Source organism: Mauremys mutica, chromosome 1 (assembly GCF_020497125.1).
Source record: "Mauremys mutica isolate MM-2020 ecotype Southern chromosome 1, ASM2049712v1, whole genome shotgun sequence".
Classification (NCBI taxonomy): Eukaryota; Metazoa; Chordata; order Testudines; family Geoemydidae; genus Mauremys; species Mauremys mutica.
The window spans coordinates 321,972,043-321,987,529 of NC_059072.1; the positions used below are offsets into that span (position 1 = coordinate 321,972,043).

At 42.6% G+C, this 15,487-nt stretch overlaps 1 protein-coding gene across 1 annotated transcript in view; it reads left to right on the forward strand.

The window, feature by feature from the left end:
• The window catches only part of SPATA13 (spermatogenesis associated 13), a 112,263-nt gene that overhangs the window by 38,992 nt on the left and 57,784 nt on the right, over positions 1-15,487 (forward strand). Inside the window, exon 2 of the mRNA XM_045017375.1 lies at positions 6,770-8,554. Within this exon, the coding sequence (XP_044873310.1) occupies positions 6,770-8,554 (1,785 nt within the window). The remainder of the gene's footprint in view (positions 1-6,769; positions 8,555-15,487) is intronic.

A 15,487-nucleotide genomic window follows, 5' to 3' on the forward strand; every position in this document is an offset into this window, starting at 1 on the left:
AAAGTGCCTTGTGTGGTCGCAGCACAGTGCTCTAAAAAAACCACCTCCATGAGGGGCGTAGCTCCCAGTGTTGGTGCACTGTCTACACTGGTGCTTTACAGCACTGAAACTTGCTGCGCTCTGGGGTGTGTTTTTTCACACCCCTGAGCGAGAAAGTTGCAGCGCTGTAAATTGCCCTTAGCCAGGGGCGGCTCCAAGCCCCAGCATGCCAAGAGCGTGCTTGGGGCAGCAAGCCGTGGGGGGTGCTCTGCTGGCGCCACGAGGGCGGCAGGCAGGCTGCCTTCTGCGGCTTGCCTGTGGAGGGTCCACTGGTCCCGCGGCTTCGGAGGACCTCCTGGAGGCACGCCTGCGGGAGGTCCACTGAAGCCGCGAGACCAGCGGACCCTCCGCAGGCAAACCGCCGGAGGCAGCCTGCCTGCCGTGCTTGGGGCGGCAAAATCCCTAGAGCCGCCCCTGCCCTTAGCTGTTGGGAATCTATGCACCTTTCTTTCCTAGAAATATTGTGCTAGAAAAATAGAATAATGTTTCAGATCTAAAGGAAGAATAGTGGGCCTTGTTCTCCTTCCTTACACTAGGGCAATCCCCATAATTTTGGCGGTACCTTGATATAGCTGCACTTGGGGCACTGTATATATGGGTCTGAATCAGCCTATTTTAAAAAAAAAAAGGATATCCAAGTTAAGGAGAAAGTGCAGACACTCATTATTCTTGATAACAGCAAACTAAAATCTGTCCTCAGATACACTCACAAAACTCCCATTGAATTCAGAACTTATATACATGTATGCAAGGGCAGTACTTTGACCCAATGAAACCACAAAAGTCAGAAATGGGGTTTAGCATAAGCTGATGACTAACACAAACAGGTCTGGGAGATACAAAATACAGCAGTCACTCTTAGAAACATGCAAACACCTCAGATAGAGGTTTATATAACTAATGTTACCTCAGTAATTGCAACATTCTAAGTATTCCCATAGTACGCAGAGACAAGGGATATTGCAAACAATGATGTAATAATCTTATCTAATTATCCAAGGCAAGTTTTTAAGAGTGACCATTATACGAGGTCAAACTTGCAGGCACTTCACCAATATTTCTATCAGTGAGAGCGAGTGAAAGTTTGAACAGCAGTCCCTGATATACAGCGCTATTATAACATGTGGTAAAACTATATTTCCAATCTATTTCTGATACATTTGCTGTTTCAGTACAATCTGATATACTTACCCCTCAAATCCATCCAAATGCTGATCCTAAAATCACCTTCTAGTCTGTCACCCCCACTATAAATCCCTCAATAAGTTCCCCCTCTTCTAATGCATGAAACATGAACTTCTTGTCCTTATTTACAAAGCTTTCCACAATTTAGCCCCTCCCTAGATATCAGACCTATTATCTTATTCCAAGACTTCCTCCTGCCATCACTCCACTAGTGATTCTAGACTCATTCTCTGTTTCTCTAACAAGCACTTTTGGGCTTCCTTAGTCCAGATCCATAAAGCCAATATCTTGTCCTCCTTCAAGTCCTTCCTCAAAATTTACCTTGTCTGTAACACATACAATAAAGAACAGCCTAGGTTAGGCAGATGGAAAGCTACAGTCACTACTACAGACTGGCTAAGAATTCCACATATGATGTCATATTTATGTGTTACCACATTTCCCCTTGCCCACTTGTCTCATCCATCTGCTATGTCACCTTTTACATTGTAAGTGCTTGTCTACCCTTGAAATGCTACAGCTGCTTCAGCGGAGACACTACCTACACTCACAGGAGAGGTTCTCCTGTCATCGTAGGTAAGGGAACTCACCTTCCTGAGAGGCAGTAGCTAGGTCAATGGAAGAATTCTTCCATCAACCTAGCACTATCTACACTGGGGATTTTTCACATCCCTGAGTGATGTAGCTATGCCAATGTAAATGCCCAGTGTAGACCAGCCCTAAGGCCCAGATCCTCAAAGATATTTAGGCACCTAATTCCCATTGAAATCAATGGGAATTAGGTGCCTAAATATCTTTGAGGATTTGTACCTCAGTGTTTTGGATCAGGGACTGTACATACAGAGAACAACTTTCACCTTTTCATGTTCTCTGTATGTATATATATCTTCTTACTATATGTTTCATTCTATGCATCTGATGAAGTGGGCTGTCGACCACGAAAGCTTATGCTCAAATAAATTTGTTAGTCTCTAAGGTGCCACAAATATTCTTGTTCTTTTTGCGGATACAGACTAACACAGCTGCTACTCTGAATCCTGGGAACCAGGCATTGGTGTTTGGGCTGAAATTTCTGAAAGAGGTTTGCCCTCTTGCTGTTTGTGACTGTCTATTAAAAGACTGGTGTATTAGTGTGTAAATAAAGCAAGTTACTCTACGGAAATACCCCACATCACTGATTACTCTGCATCACTGATTTTTTCTCTAATGGGAAACTGATGTGCATGACCCAACATCTGCATGGCACCTTACATTATGGGGCCCAGGATGGCTGAGACACTACTGCAATTTAAATATTTAAATGAGGAAGATGTTTGATATGAAGGTGAGCATTTTATACCAGATTGTTACTGGAATGTGGAACAGTGGCTGAAGACAATGTACATAATGAAAATTTGACCAAAGGCAGAGATCATTAAATTCAGCCACTAGAAATATATAGTGAATAGCAAAATGAGGCAGGGCATGTCTGACCCTGAGTACTGATTCTCTCCAATCACAAATTCTGTGTGTTTTGCATTGACAGCATCATCCCTATGGGGCCAATCCACCTGTGGAGTAACTATAGAAATAAATGGAGTTGCACCAGGGATGGATTTGGCCTTACACATTTGAAATAAAAAGGTAAGTGTTTTAAACCAACCACAGCTTGGAAGACTCACATGGAAAACCAGGCATTATAAGTGAAAGTCCTTGCAAGAGGTGGGGAAGACTAGCTTTGAAACTGAAGATTAAAGTAAATATTTTCTCAATACAGCAAATGAAAAAGCAACTTGTAGAGGACCAACAGCTGAGGAGAGGGTGTGGGAACCAGAAATACATTCAACGGCTGGGAGGTTGTTTAAAAGTTAAGATCAGGAGAACAGATAATTTGGAGGGCTGTAATTTCTCCTGCTCCTGCCTCCCCCATCTCCTTCATATTCAATCCCTAATTGGAAGCCTACTTGAAAGCTCATGCTAAAATAAATTTGTTAGTCTTTAAGGTGCCACAAGTACTCCTGTTTTTTTTACTTGAACAAAGTAAGCAGCAATGACACCCAACAGGGAAGGGCAATTGCTTTATTATTAATGTGTATAAATGCCACCACCCTCCTAGCTTAGTCTTTATCTGTTTTGATAGGATGATAATTAAATTCAAAACACAACACAACAAATAGCCCCAATTTTTCTCTTCCAGGGTGGAGGGCGATGGAAAGGGGAATCAGCCCCTTAATTACTGTGTGCACAGCACTTTGAAAACCTAAATCTCTCGCTAGGTGCTAAGTATTCCCGCAGCCCTTGGCTTGAGCCAACTTTGTTGTTGCAGATGCAGGGGTGCATGGACTCTGCCTCCCAGGTGGGAGGAGAGAGGGGGCCAGCAGCTGGGACACTCCTCCGCCTGTTGGCTTGCTGAGGAAGCTGTCATTGAAACAGGAGCAGTGGGGGGAGAATAGCACCTTCTAGCCCCTCCCTGTAGAGGCCAGCGGCTGGCCCACAGCCTGACATAGTAGCTGCTGGGAGATACACAAGGGTGGGTGAGGTAATATGTTTTATTGGACCAACTTCTGCTGGTGAGAGCCCAGCTTACACAGCTCTTCCTCCCCTGCCTCTCTGGCTGCTCCGCACAGCCCCGGCACGCAGCCTTTGAACCCAGCACTGCTCCTGCACCTCTCCGAAGAGCTGCCTCCTCCCCCCCTGGGGCTAGAGTTCCCCCTCCCCGCCTCCCTACCGCTGCCATAGCGATGTGGAAACAGCTCGCTCTGTCTCCAGGGGAGCAGCGCGGGGGAAGGACTCCTTGGAGCTGCTGCTGCTGCTGCGGGCAGGGCTGGGAGCGGGGCTGCCCCCGCGGGGTCTGAGTCCTGCCTGCGCCTCCTAGGTAATGGGCGCCTGCTCCCGCTCCGTCCCCGCACTGGGGCAGGGAGGGGACACCGCTTTCTCTGCTCTCCTAGCTGCGAGTTCCCTGCCGGGAGGATGGGGGAGCAGCGGGGCAGGCGCTTCTGCCCGAGCGGACACTGGCCGCACTCGGAAAAGCCCAGGCCCCTCTGGGTGGCTGCGGCATGCAGGGGCTTTGGCTGCCCCACGGAACCAGGCGTGTGCAGCGCGCTGCTTTCTACCGCCACTGTGTTGGGTAAATAATGTTTGCAAGTTAGTCTTCCGACTGCCCTTCATTTGTCTCCTCCCCCCGTAGTTATTTCTCGAGGGACTGGAGAACACGAAAGAGGAGCCTCTGGGCTGTACTGGACCCAGTGGCGTTATTTTTCGGTGTGCTTCTCGCTGCACACACCGCTCTCCCACCAGAGTAGTGCCAAGGGTGGAGAAATGTTATGAAAAGATGCGTTACTTGGAAAGTTGGCATGTTTTGGGGGCTGAAAACCATGTTGCTCAAAAATCCTCTCGTTTTTGCATGACAATAGAGTAAAAGTAGCAGCAGTTTTGAATATGCAACAAAATGAGGGGCAGGCTTGAACTTCAAGCCGTTTGGATTTAGTCAGACCGCTCTTGCCCATTTCTGGTTAACAAAGCTTCTGTTCAATCGTTAGAATAAGCCTCTCCCAGCTCAACTCTTGTAGGCAGCAACTAACCAGAGTGCAACAAGGCAGAGTCAAGCTGAGACAATTTGAATGAGGGGGATTAAAAATATATGAGAAGGATTTTAAGCGTCACATCGAAACACACTCCATAGGGAACATTTTAAACCTCCATTTAAAATGTATCCGAAAGGAGAGACTCAACTTCAAAAGTCTGGATCCAATATTTTTCAAGACTCCTAAAAGCTTAACATTTGGGGTATCATGTTTGCTTATAATTTGACATGCACACTGTTTACTTATTTATGGTGTGTTTAGTATATATTCATTCGAAGGGGGAAATGTAACCATTAAAAAGCTTCATGCACTTTTGAATGTACTGTACTCCATGTGATGATAATTGCACGGGGTGGGGGAGGGTTGGTACATTTACAACTGAGGCTTCTGCCTTTAATATTCATTGACCTGCCAAGTGTGGAGAGGTGATGGGAATGGCTTGTTTAAACCCTGTGAACGGGGAAGCTTTCTGTCTTCACGCTGTGCCTAAGTGCTTCTTCCCAGCTTCTCTGGTTGCTAGGGGGCTTTTACTTCCTGTTTCAAATTAGCCTTTAAAGTTCACATGACTACTTGAGACCAAGACCTTACATTTAAAAAAAAAAAAAACTGACCAAGCTTCAGAGGGTAAGGAGCAGATTTCAGGGGTACTTCTGTCATGAGCTCAGATCAAGTGTAGTATCTGTACATTTCCTACTTTATTTTATTTTATGGCCAAGACCCAGGTATCCAGGAATGGGCTGTCTCTGATCCCACTGGTCCTAGCAAAATTTGACAGTACCAAGGAAACTTGCCCTGGCTCTCATGGTAAGGGCAGTAGCTGTTTTAGGTTGAGAGTCCCTGAACTTTTTTAATTGTTTACCACCCTTGTTTAATTTCCATCCCTCCCAGCATCTGTGGATAGTATATGAACCAAAAGGTCAGGAAAGCACAACCCAGTGAACCCTAATTTGTCTGTTTGTAGTACATGAAGCACAACACATGCTGCTTCCTCCCGTGCTCATCTGCATCCCATCCCACCATCGGCTGCCCTAGGTCACTCTTCCAACAGCACATCATCAGGACAGGCTTTTGTATGTCGTTGCCTACTTTTTTACTGCCTCAAATACCTGCTTGTGTATTTTTCTTTTATTAGAGAAAATTACTTTGCTGTAGATTTGACTGACCCTAGGCTTGTCTGCTAAGGAAATTACAAGCTACTTGAGTGCCTTGCATTTATTACTTCAGTGATACTCCATGCATGAGTAAGGTGATCAAAGTTTGGCCCTTGGATAGCAACAAACTATAGAAAATATACATGTTCTATTATTGTTGTATTAAGTCAATAATATCATAAGAGTAGGTGGCACATGATAGGGAATTTATAAGTCTGAAGGCACTCAGTCTTTTTGATGCGAGTCTTTCCCCTTGGTTGCATATATGGTCATGTGTCTTGGAATTCAGGAACTTAGTATTGTGATGAGAAAAATGGCTGGATCTCTCTTCCCCCTTCAGCCCCCCCAGAATAGTATTTTTTTTTAAGTTTCCATTTTGCTTCAAGTTAAGAATAAAAGAAAGAGCAAGGCAAGTGCTGAAGCATCTCTCACTGTGTTTCAGTCTTATAATTTTGTTTCTTACATTATACTAACTATTGCAACGTTGTGCTTTAGAGGTGGGGCTATATTTGCTTAAAATGTATTGTTAAACTGGGTAGGTTAACTCACATAGCATTACAGTATATCTGCTCTACTAAGGTAGGTTTGATTATTTGAGTCAGATAAACAAAAACATATTTAAGTTAAATTGGTCTTTTAAATAACTAAACAGAACGTAAGTGTCCCTTTTCTTGTTTAAAGTGAACTATTAACAGCTTTTCCCGGAGCCCATGATACAGCTTTGTTTAGTTAATAGTCCTTGATTTTATTCATAGGGAACCATGTCTCATTTCGTAGGGAATTTTGTGGGGGGAAAAATGGCTAACTGCTGGCTTTGTTTTCTTGATGCAGGCAGTGCAGTCTGGAGAGCTCAGTTCACACAGTAGATGTGAAAACAAGGCAAGAAGAGATGCAGTAGATGAAGGGTTGGGACCTGGGACAACTGAGGAAGATGGTATTGTGGATCTGAGCTATAGCACTTTCTGCCCTCATGCTTATGGCATTGAGGACATGACAACATTTCAGAATGGCTGCGGAAATGGCACCACTGTTACCTGTATAGTAATGGATAATAAAGAACCAAGAAGTATAACTAGCAATGGGGGATGCAATAGCAACAGCAGTGCTGAAGAGGAAATACAAGATGACAATCTCAGCCCTTCAAAAATCATGCGCTTTTTCTCTGCCCGTAGGAAACGAACTACCTCCAACTCAGAAAGGCCTCGTTCTCTGATTGTGATGGGCAGCTCTTCAACGTGGAATGCTTTGTCTTCCATTAGAAAAATGGGATCTTTCAAGAAATTAAAATCTTCAGTTCTTCAAGGAATTCAGGCCAGAGAAAGCTCAGATGTCTTAAATGAGAACACTGAGGGAAAACATGTCTCAAATGGTGCAGTGGTGAGAGTTCAGACTAACCGATATTCTTATTCGGGGCCTTTACATGATTCCCATAATGTAGTGGATGGTTTGGCTTCTGATTGTTCTGATGTAGAGGAAAGTGATGATTCCTTCCTGAGGAATACTCACCGATCACGCAGTATCAGACGCGCCTATGGTGTTGGCCGCATCAATTTATTAGACACTGATAAAATTCAGAGTCAGCAGAACTGCACGAGGCCAACATCTCCTATCACCCAGGAGCCAAAGATCTGTGAAATTTTAGTGAAAGATCCTGAAAACAACAGGATTATCTACAGGAGAAGCAAAAGCACAGATAGCTTAAACTTTCTGAAAAAGAGCTCGTTCAAACGAAAGTCCACCTCAAATCTCACTGACCTCAAGATTGCAAGTGAAAAGCAAGTGCCACAAAGGACAGTAAGCACTTCCTCTGCTGACTCCGACAAAGCCAGTGGAAACCCAGAGAGACAGTCAAAACGCTGGAAGAGCCCTGTCAGAGCAAAGGATTTTGACAGAGTTTTGAAACTTGTAAGCAATGTTACAGATGTTGCATGGAAGAAAGATGGTCCTAAGAGCATGACTCCTCCTCTGAACGAACAAAACCAGAGAACAAGGCCAAACAGCAGACTACATGACGACTACTCCCGCAGGGTTTCTAGTAGCAATGAAAATGACAGACGGAGGTGCATTTCCCCTGTGTGCAGTCCAGATTCTGCCTTTTCTGGAACTCCGCATCTTCATAGTCCAATTGTTTCTCAGGATACAGACACTGAAACAAATGTATTTACTGGTGAAGCCAACAGCTTCAGGACATTATCATGTGTCTTAAATGATGTTAGTTCCTCACACGCTTTTAACAACTTTAGTGCACTTCCTAATGAAGTGTTTTATGAAGACTCTGATGAACCAAAAAGTACCAGCCAGTTTACGTGTGAATATGAGCAGCCTAGCATTCCTCTTAGGCCCACTGCCCCTAAACCTCAGAGCCCCAGTGCTGAGAAGGTCAAGTGCAATATTAATTTCCATTGCCCGGATCGTCACAGTACATTGTCACTGAGCTCAATGGAAAGCGAGGAAAGAGTTGAGTTACCTGCTCTGAAGTTGGGGAGAAATCCTGTTTGCTTCCAGGACTCAGTGCAAACTGGGTACTCTGATGATGGAAATGAAGACAGTGGCATAAGCAGCCACTCTCAGCTGAGCCTCAATTTAGCTTCTGGTACCGAAGAAAAGAAGGAAGAGGTAAGAAGGCAAGCAAACCCCACTATATGTTAGATGTTCATGTTGCAAGGTTTATTTTTATTAATACAAAAATGACAACCCGAATGCTAGGAGCTGTTGCAGCTTGTTAATGCTAAAATATGCTGACAGCAAGCAATGATATATTTTTAAATACCAGGTTTGGAAGCTAACATCAAATTATTTTTCCCTGTGTATATTAATATTAAAGAAAGTGTTGGCAGCAAAGCAGTTCAAGTAAATTTTTCAAGGGCAGTTTATTATGGCCTGCAGTTATACCACCTTGTGACGTGATCATGCTGGATTTTACCAAGCTAAGCCAGGACTGGCTGGGTCAGTTCTTGCTGAAGAACACTTAAGTGGAACTCTGTGCAGTCATGTTAATTCAGTAGGTCGCACTCTTCCCTTGGACCAGAAAATGTTAATGTTTGTAGAGCACAGTGGGGTGAAAGGCACAACATAAATCAAACCTCTAGTTGTTTTTACTGTGCATTACCAGCAATGATTGCTGGTAAATTAATGAAATATTTGGAGGCATATTTCAAAAGCAGTCAATTATTTTACCTGTAGTTGTCTATTAATGTTTTTAAAATGATGGGTGGAGACTTAATATGTTGTTACTAACTATAATTGATTTCACTGCACCTAATTAAAAACTTACCACTGTCAATGGATGTGGCCAGTTATATTGCTTCATTTTTGAGTAAATGGGACACCATTAAGGTCTTATGTACAGTGTGGGTTTTGCACTAGGCTGAATCAGTGCAGAACTCTAATGTAGACATCCTGCACCTGTTTAAACTGTGACTTACCTCACTTTCAAAGTACAGCTAGTGCAAGTCACAGTTTAGACTGACACAGCCCATCTGTGCTAAGGGTATACAACTACATTGGTTTAACTGCACCAGTGCGCCCAAAAAAAAAACATTACATAAGGTCTCTCTCCCTTTTTGTATCCCAGATGAAAAGTTTATAAAATCAGAAGATTGATATGTCCTGCCATCTCCTGTTTGTCAGAATTAACATTATACTGTCTACAAAAATGTGGAGTGCCTGCGTTAATTATAAATCACAAAAATCTTAGCTATTCAAATTATAGATTTGAGATGGGTGAGGATTTCTTATGTTAATGAAGCCTGATGCCTTTTGTAAAAAATGACTGTAAATATTCATTATAAGCAGCATCATTCTTCTGGACAAAGTAATACAATTAAAAATAGCTTGTGATACTCAGAATTGTGGTAAAATTGGGAAATGACATGTAATAATGTATATGCATCAGGGCAGTAGAAGAGTTTCTCATTAGAAGTTCTTGGGATGCCAAAACCAGTCTGCTTCGTTCTGCAGTCTTCACACCCTGAGTGCACGTGCAGAGATGCTTTTTAACAGCCTGGAGACATGAGAATGCTAATATATGTTTATATGTGTCAGTTGCATTTCCTGGAAGCTATATGCAGCAGTTAAATGACAATTAATGCTACCTAACTGCCATCTAGTGGTGAACTATAACCATGACATCCTCAAGCACTGAATCCAAAGTCCTGCCTTCCCCTCCCAAAATAACTTGGCACTGCTGTAAAGACATGTGTTTCTATGTATGTGTACATCAGACATACAGGTTATTACTAAATTATATTTAATATTGTGTTATGTCCTGTTTTCTGACACTTATCTAAAAATAACCAAATCTTGACTGATTTTTACCCGTGAGGATGTAGAGTACGTCTGTTAGTTTTCTTTACAGTTTATCTCCTCTTTCAGTTGTCTAAACTGAAATGCACACCCTGCACTAGTGGTAGTTATGTATTTTGAGACATATTAGATGGTAATACCCACAAGAGGCAGATGAACTCAGGAAAATCCAATGGAGTTTCTGACTAATGGCCCCCTCAGCCTCAGGGCATTCAACCATTGGCTTCTCTGCCCATGCCTGCGCAAAGGAAATGTTTCTGTGCCTTTGTGAGGGGGATACAGGCATGGAGCAATAGCTAATAATGCAAGGAGCAGCGTTAACTTGGTGGATACCTGGATACAAATTGTGAGTGGAATGTGCCCTCCACGGCGAGTGGAAACATTTTCTTCCCTTCTATTCCTATCTGCTCCCCACCGCATCTAGAGCCATAAAGCCATAGCCACTTCGAGGTTTGGGCTACACTACCAACTTATGTTGATATAACTACATCGCTCAGAGTGTGGATTTTCCGCACCCCTGAGTGATGTAGTTATACCAGCCTAACCCCTGGTGTAGACCGTGCTATGTCAAAAGGAGGGTTTCTACTGTCCACATAGCTACTGCCTCTCTGGGACATGGAGTGCCTACGCTGACAGGAGAAGCTCTCCCATCAGCATAGATAGTGTCTTCACTAAGTGCTACCATCAGTGTAGACAATCCCTGAGTTGCCATGGATGGGAGGGAGAGCATGCTCTGCTCTCTCCACATTTCCCAGCAGAGTGGAGCTATGGCATCTGCTTTGTGCCCAAGTTTACAGTCACCTCAGATGTCAGAAATATTTTAAATCTGTGCTTATTCAGCCAGTAGGCTCTATCCTGAATGCCAGGTGACGACATGTTGGTTTGAACTTTTGACTGGGATTCCTTCATAGCTTTGCATTCTACCTCTCCATTACAGCATTGCATCCCCTCTCTCCCCCACTCCCAATGCCTTTATGGCAGTTTCACAGCATTCAGAATAAGCTATCATTTAAGATATAACTTTGGATAGCACAAATACACAAATCTTAGGATGGAGTCCTAATGATAAATACAACAACCTGATGGGCAAGCCTCCAAAGGTTCAGAGTTTCACTGCATCTTATCTGTACACTTATGCAATGCATCCATTAGCATTCTGTGGTCACAGATACATAATTAAATATACAATACACATCATGCTGAACAGAGATGGGCCCAAGCCAAAACCACAGAGCCCCAGCAAATTTGGGGAAAGTTCAGATCCAGATTTTAACTTTGTGGTAGAGGCCAGTATCTAATACCATCTAGTTTGAATCTTATACAGACCATCTAAGCATAATTGACATGTTCCTTTGCCTCAGGCTCCAAGCTGTTCTTAGGTAAGTTAGTTTAAGATAAACCCCTGAAAGTTACCTAAATGCTTGACCTTTTAGGAAGGTCAAAACACCTCAACAGATAGTTTTATGTTGAGGAATTGCCTTGATATGGGGCTGAGGGAATGAGATATTTACTTGGATAACCTATCTATCTTCTAACAGATAAATCCGCATCATTGTACTTACTAGCACTATTGCTCATAGCTCTGCTGCAGCCTTTTCTGGATCTATTCTTCTCTTTCTCTTGCTATTCCAGCACCTGATTGTTTCCTTCTCCCATAAGTTGGGTGACAAGGACATAACGCACTTGTCCCAAATGTGTTTTTGTTTGAAGTGAGTTATGGGTGATCTAAGCCCTGAGACTACAAGCTGTTCTGCAGGGGCAAAGTATTGCACCCATGAGGAGCCCCTTGAAGTCAAATGTCAGCCAGTGCAGATCAGCATGAAAGATTGGGGCCCTACTCAGCTACTAAATTCAGGAAGCAGAAGGTTATGAGGCCATCTCTCTCTTTTTGCCTTGTTTTGGGTGCTCCCTAGAGCATGTATCGAATTTCACTACAGATGTCCACTGTCTTTGGTGGATCAGTGGGCAGTAAGGGCTATCCTGGAAACCCCTACTCCTGGCAGTCCTTACCCAAGTACTTCCAACCAAGCTAAGGGGCAACTCATGTTTGGCTAATGTAGATCAACTATAGTACTAAAAACAGAGTACTTATGTGAGCAAGAGTTTAGAGGATCTGTCCCTTAATGAAGGAGTCTTCCTTGGTGTCTCTACATTCCAATCTGACCACCTTGTTTCTCTTAAACTTAGCTGAGTCCTGTGTTCTTTTTAGCCTTCTCCTTTCCAAAGGACTGGCAAAAGTTGTTTAAAGGTCAAATAGACTAGTGTTGGGGTATTTCTACACTACAATGGCACCGTAGTATAGCTGCTTCTTGTAGTGACAGAAGGGGTTTTTCTATTGATGTAGTTAATCCATCTCTTTGAGAGAGGAGAGCTAGGTTGACCGAAAGCTCATCTATGATGGGGTTTATGTTGACCTAACTATGTTCACAGAGTGTGAAATTTTTCCTTGAGTTGATCTCATTTTTAGGTGTAGATCAGGCTTTAGTTGCCCTACCCAGTCAATTAGTAAGTACTTATCAGAGAACTAGCAAATAAACTCCATGAAACTTTGTTAATCTATATCTGTGACTAAAACTGAAAATTAAGGCCTTGTCTACACATGCAAATTGTCCCGATTTAACTAAATTGGTACAACTCCTCTCTGGGGACACTTAAATCAGCTTATGAATGCCTTATGTCAATTCAGCTTAAGTCAGTTTTTTCAGCTATAACTGAGAGTGACTTAAGAGTGTCCACACAAGAGGACTGCACCAATGTAACTGAATCTGTTTAGTTAAATTGGTGAAGTTTTTGTGTGTACAAGACCTAAATTCTCCCCAGATACCAGGATTTTGCTGCCTTTGCTGAGATCTAGTTTCCTCTGTATTATGCTTTTCTGTAGCACTTGTAACACACATTTTGCTTTCAGCTGTCATCAATAGATGATTAAGTATGCTGATGGGTTTGGAATATTTTCCATGCTCTTGGCCTCCCTAAAGATGAGCCCTATGGAAGATGTGGAAATGACAGACATGTTAAATGACTTATTTGTTTTAGTTTTCACCAAAAAGGTTAGTAGCAATAGTTCTAGAATACTCAAGGAGCTGACTGAAGAGGTATCTGAGCCATTAGTGATTATCTTTGAAAAGTCATGGAAAATAGGAAAGATTCCAGAGGACTGGAAAAGGGCAAATATAGTGTCCATCTATAAAAGGGAAATAAGGACAACATGAGTAATTACAGACCAATCAGGTTAACTTCAGTACCTGGAAAGATAATGGAACAAATAATTAAGCAATCAATTTGCGAACAAATAGAAGATAATAAAGTGATAAGTAACTAGCAGCTTGGAAGAACAAATCATGTCAATAGCTTTCTTGGAGGGGGGGGGCGGAGGGAGGGAAAATCGATAGATATGGTATATCTTGATTTTAGTAGGGCTTTTAATACTGTCTTGCATGACCGTCTCATAAACAAACTAGGGAAATACAACCTAGATGGAGCTACTACAAGCGGAGTACATAACTGGTTGGAAAACAGTTCTGAGAGAGTAGTTACAGTGGTTCACAGTCAAGCTGGAAGAGCATATTGAGTGCTGTCCAACAGGGATCAGTTCTGTTCTGGGTCTAGTTCTGTTCAATATCTTCATCAATTATTTAGATAATGGCATAGAGAGTACACTTAAATTTGCAGATGATACCAACTAGGGAGGGGCTGAAAGTGCTTTGGAGGATAGGATTAAAATTCAGAATGAGCTGGAGAAATGGTCTGAAGAAAATAGGATGGAATTCAATATGGACAAATGCAAAGCACTTCACTTAGGAAGGAACAATCACTAGCACACATACAAAATGGGAAATGACTGAAGGATCACTGCAGAAAGAGTCTGGGGTCATAGTGGATCACAAGCTAAATATAAGTCAACAATGTAACACTTAAAAAAAAAAAAAAAGCAAACCTCATTCTGTGCTGTATTAGCAGGCGTGTTGAAAGCAAGACACGAGAAGGAATTCTGCTCTACTCCATGCTGATTAGGCCTCCACTGGAGTATTGTGTTCAGTTCTAGGGTCTGAATTTCAGGAAAGATGTGGACAAATTGGAGAAAGTCCAGAGAAGAACAACAAAAGTGATTAAAGGTCTAGATAATATTACCAATGAGGGAAGATTGAAAAACCTGTGTTTGTTTAGTCTGGAGAAGAGAAGACTGAGAGGGGACATAAGTTTTCAAGTACATAAAAGGTTGTTACAAGGAGGAGGGAGAAGAATTGTTCTCAGAGGTTAAGTAGGATAGGACAAGAAGCAATGGGCTTAAATTGCCACAAGGGAGGTTTAAGTTGGACATTAGGAAAAACTTCCCAACTGTCAGGATGGTTAAGCACCGGAGTAAATTGCCTAGGGAGGCTGTGGAATCTCCATCACTGGAGATTTTAAGACCAGGTTGGACAAACACCTGTCAGGAATGGTCTAGATAATACTTAGTTCTGCCACGAGTGCAGGGGACCGGACTAGATGACTTCTTGAGGTCTCTTCCAGTATTACAACTCTATTATTCTAAGATGCACACATTATTGTAAATAGTAACGACGACATACAATACTTTACTGGCTTGATTGTGCACTCGCATGTACCATTGAAGTTGCTGAAATTAGTTGCTGTTCTAAATTTGCCACAGCAGAGGAGACCAAACTCTCTGATGCATAGGCTGTGTCTACCACAAGCATGACAGCACAAACTACTCCATTTAAGCAGCCTTAGTGGTAATTTGGGGAAACTACATCAACTTTATTATAATTCAAGCACAGTGCTCTACCTGCAGGACAATGAAGAATTATAAATCTAAAATATAGCAATTGCAGCTCTGTGTAACTAAGGTTGAGTGGTGCTTTTTGTCTACAGGTTAACTATTCTAGGTGCTCTAAAATCCACGTGCTGACTTGGACTGTGTTGAAATTTGCTGTGCCTCATGAGGGTGCAGGACAGGGTTAGTGACCCAAAGTTGTTGTCATCTGAGCAATTGGCTCCTGAGATACAGCCCCCTACAAAATCAGTTGTTTACAAAATCACCTTGTTCTTCTAATGTTTTATTGCACACATCTGAGGTTCAAACCATGGCTCTAATCCTCCAGGTTGGCACATACTAGTCATGCCTAAGGCATAATCTACACCTAAAATGTAGATTAACCTAGTTACCTTGCTAAGGGCTGTGAAAAATTTCACACCCTGTGCGCTATATTTAGATCAATCTAATCCTCACTGTAGATACAG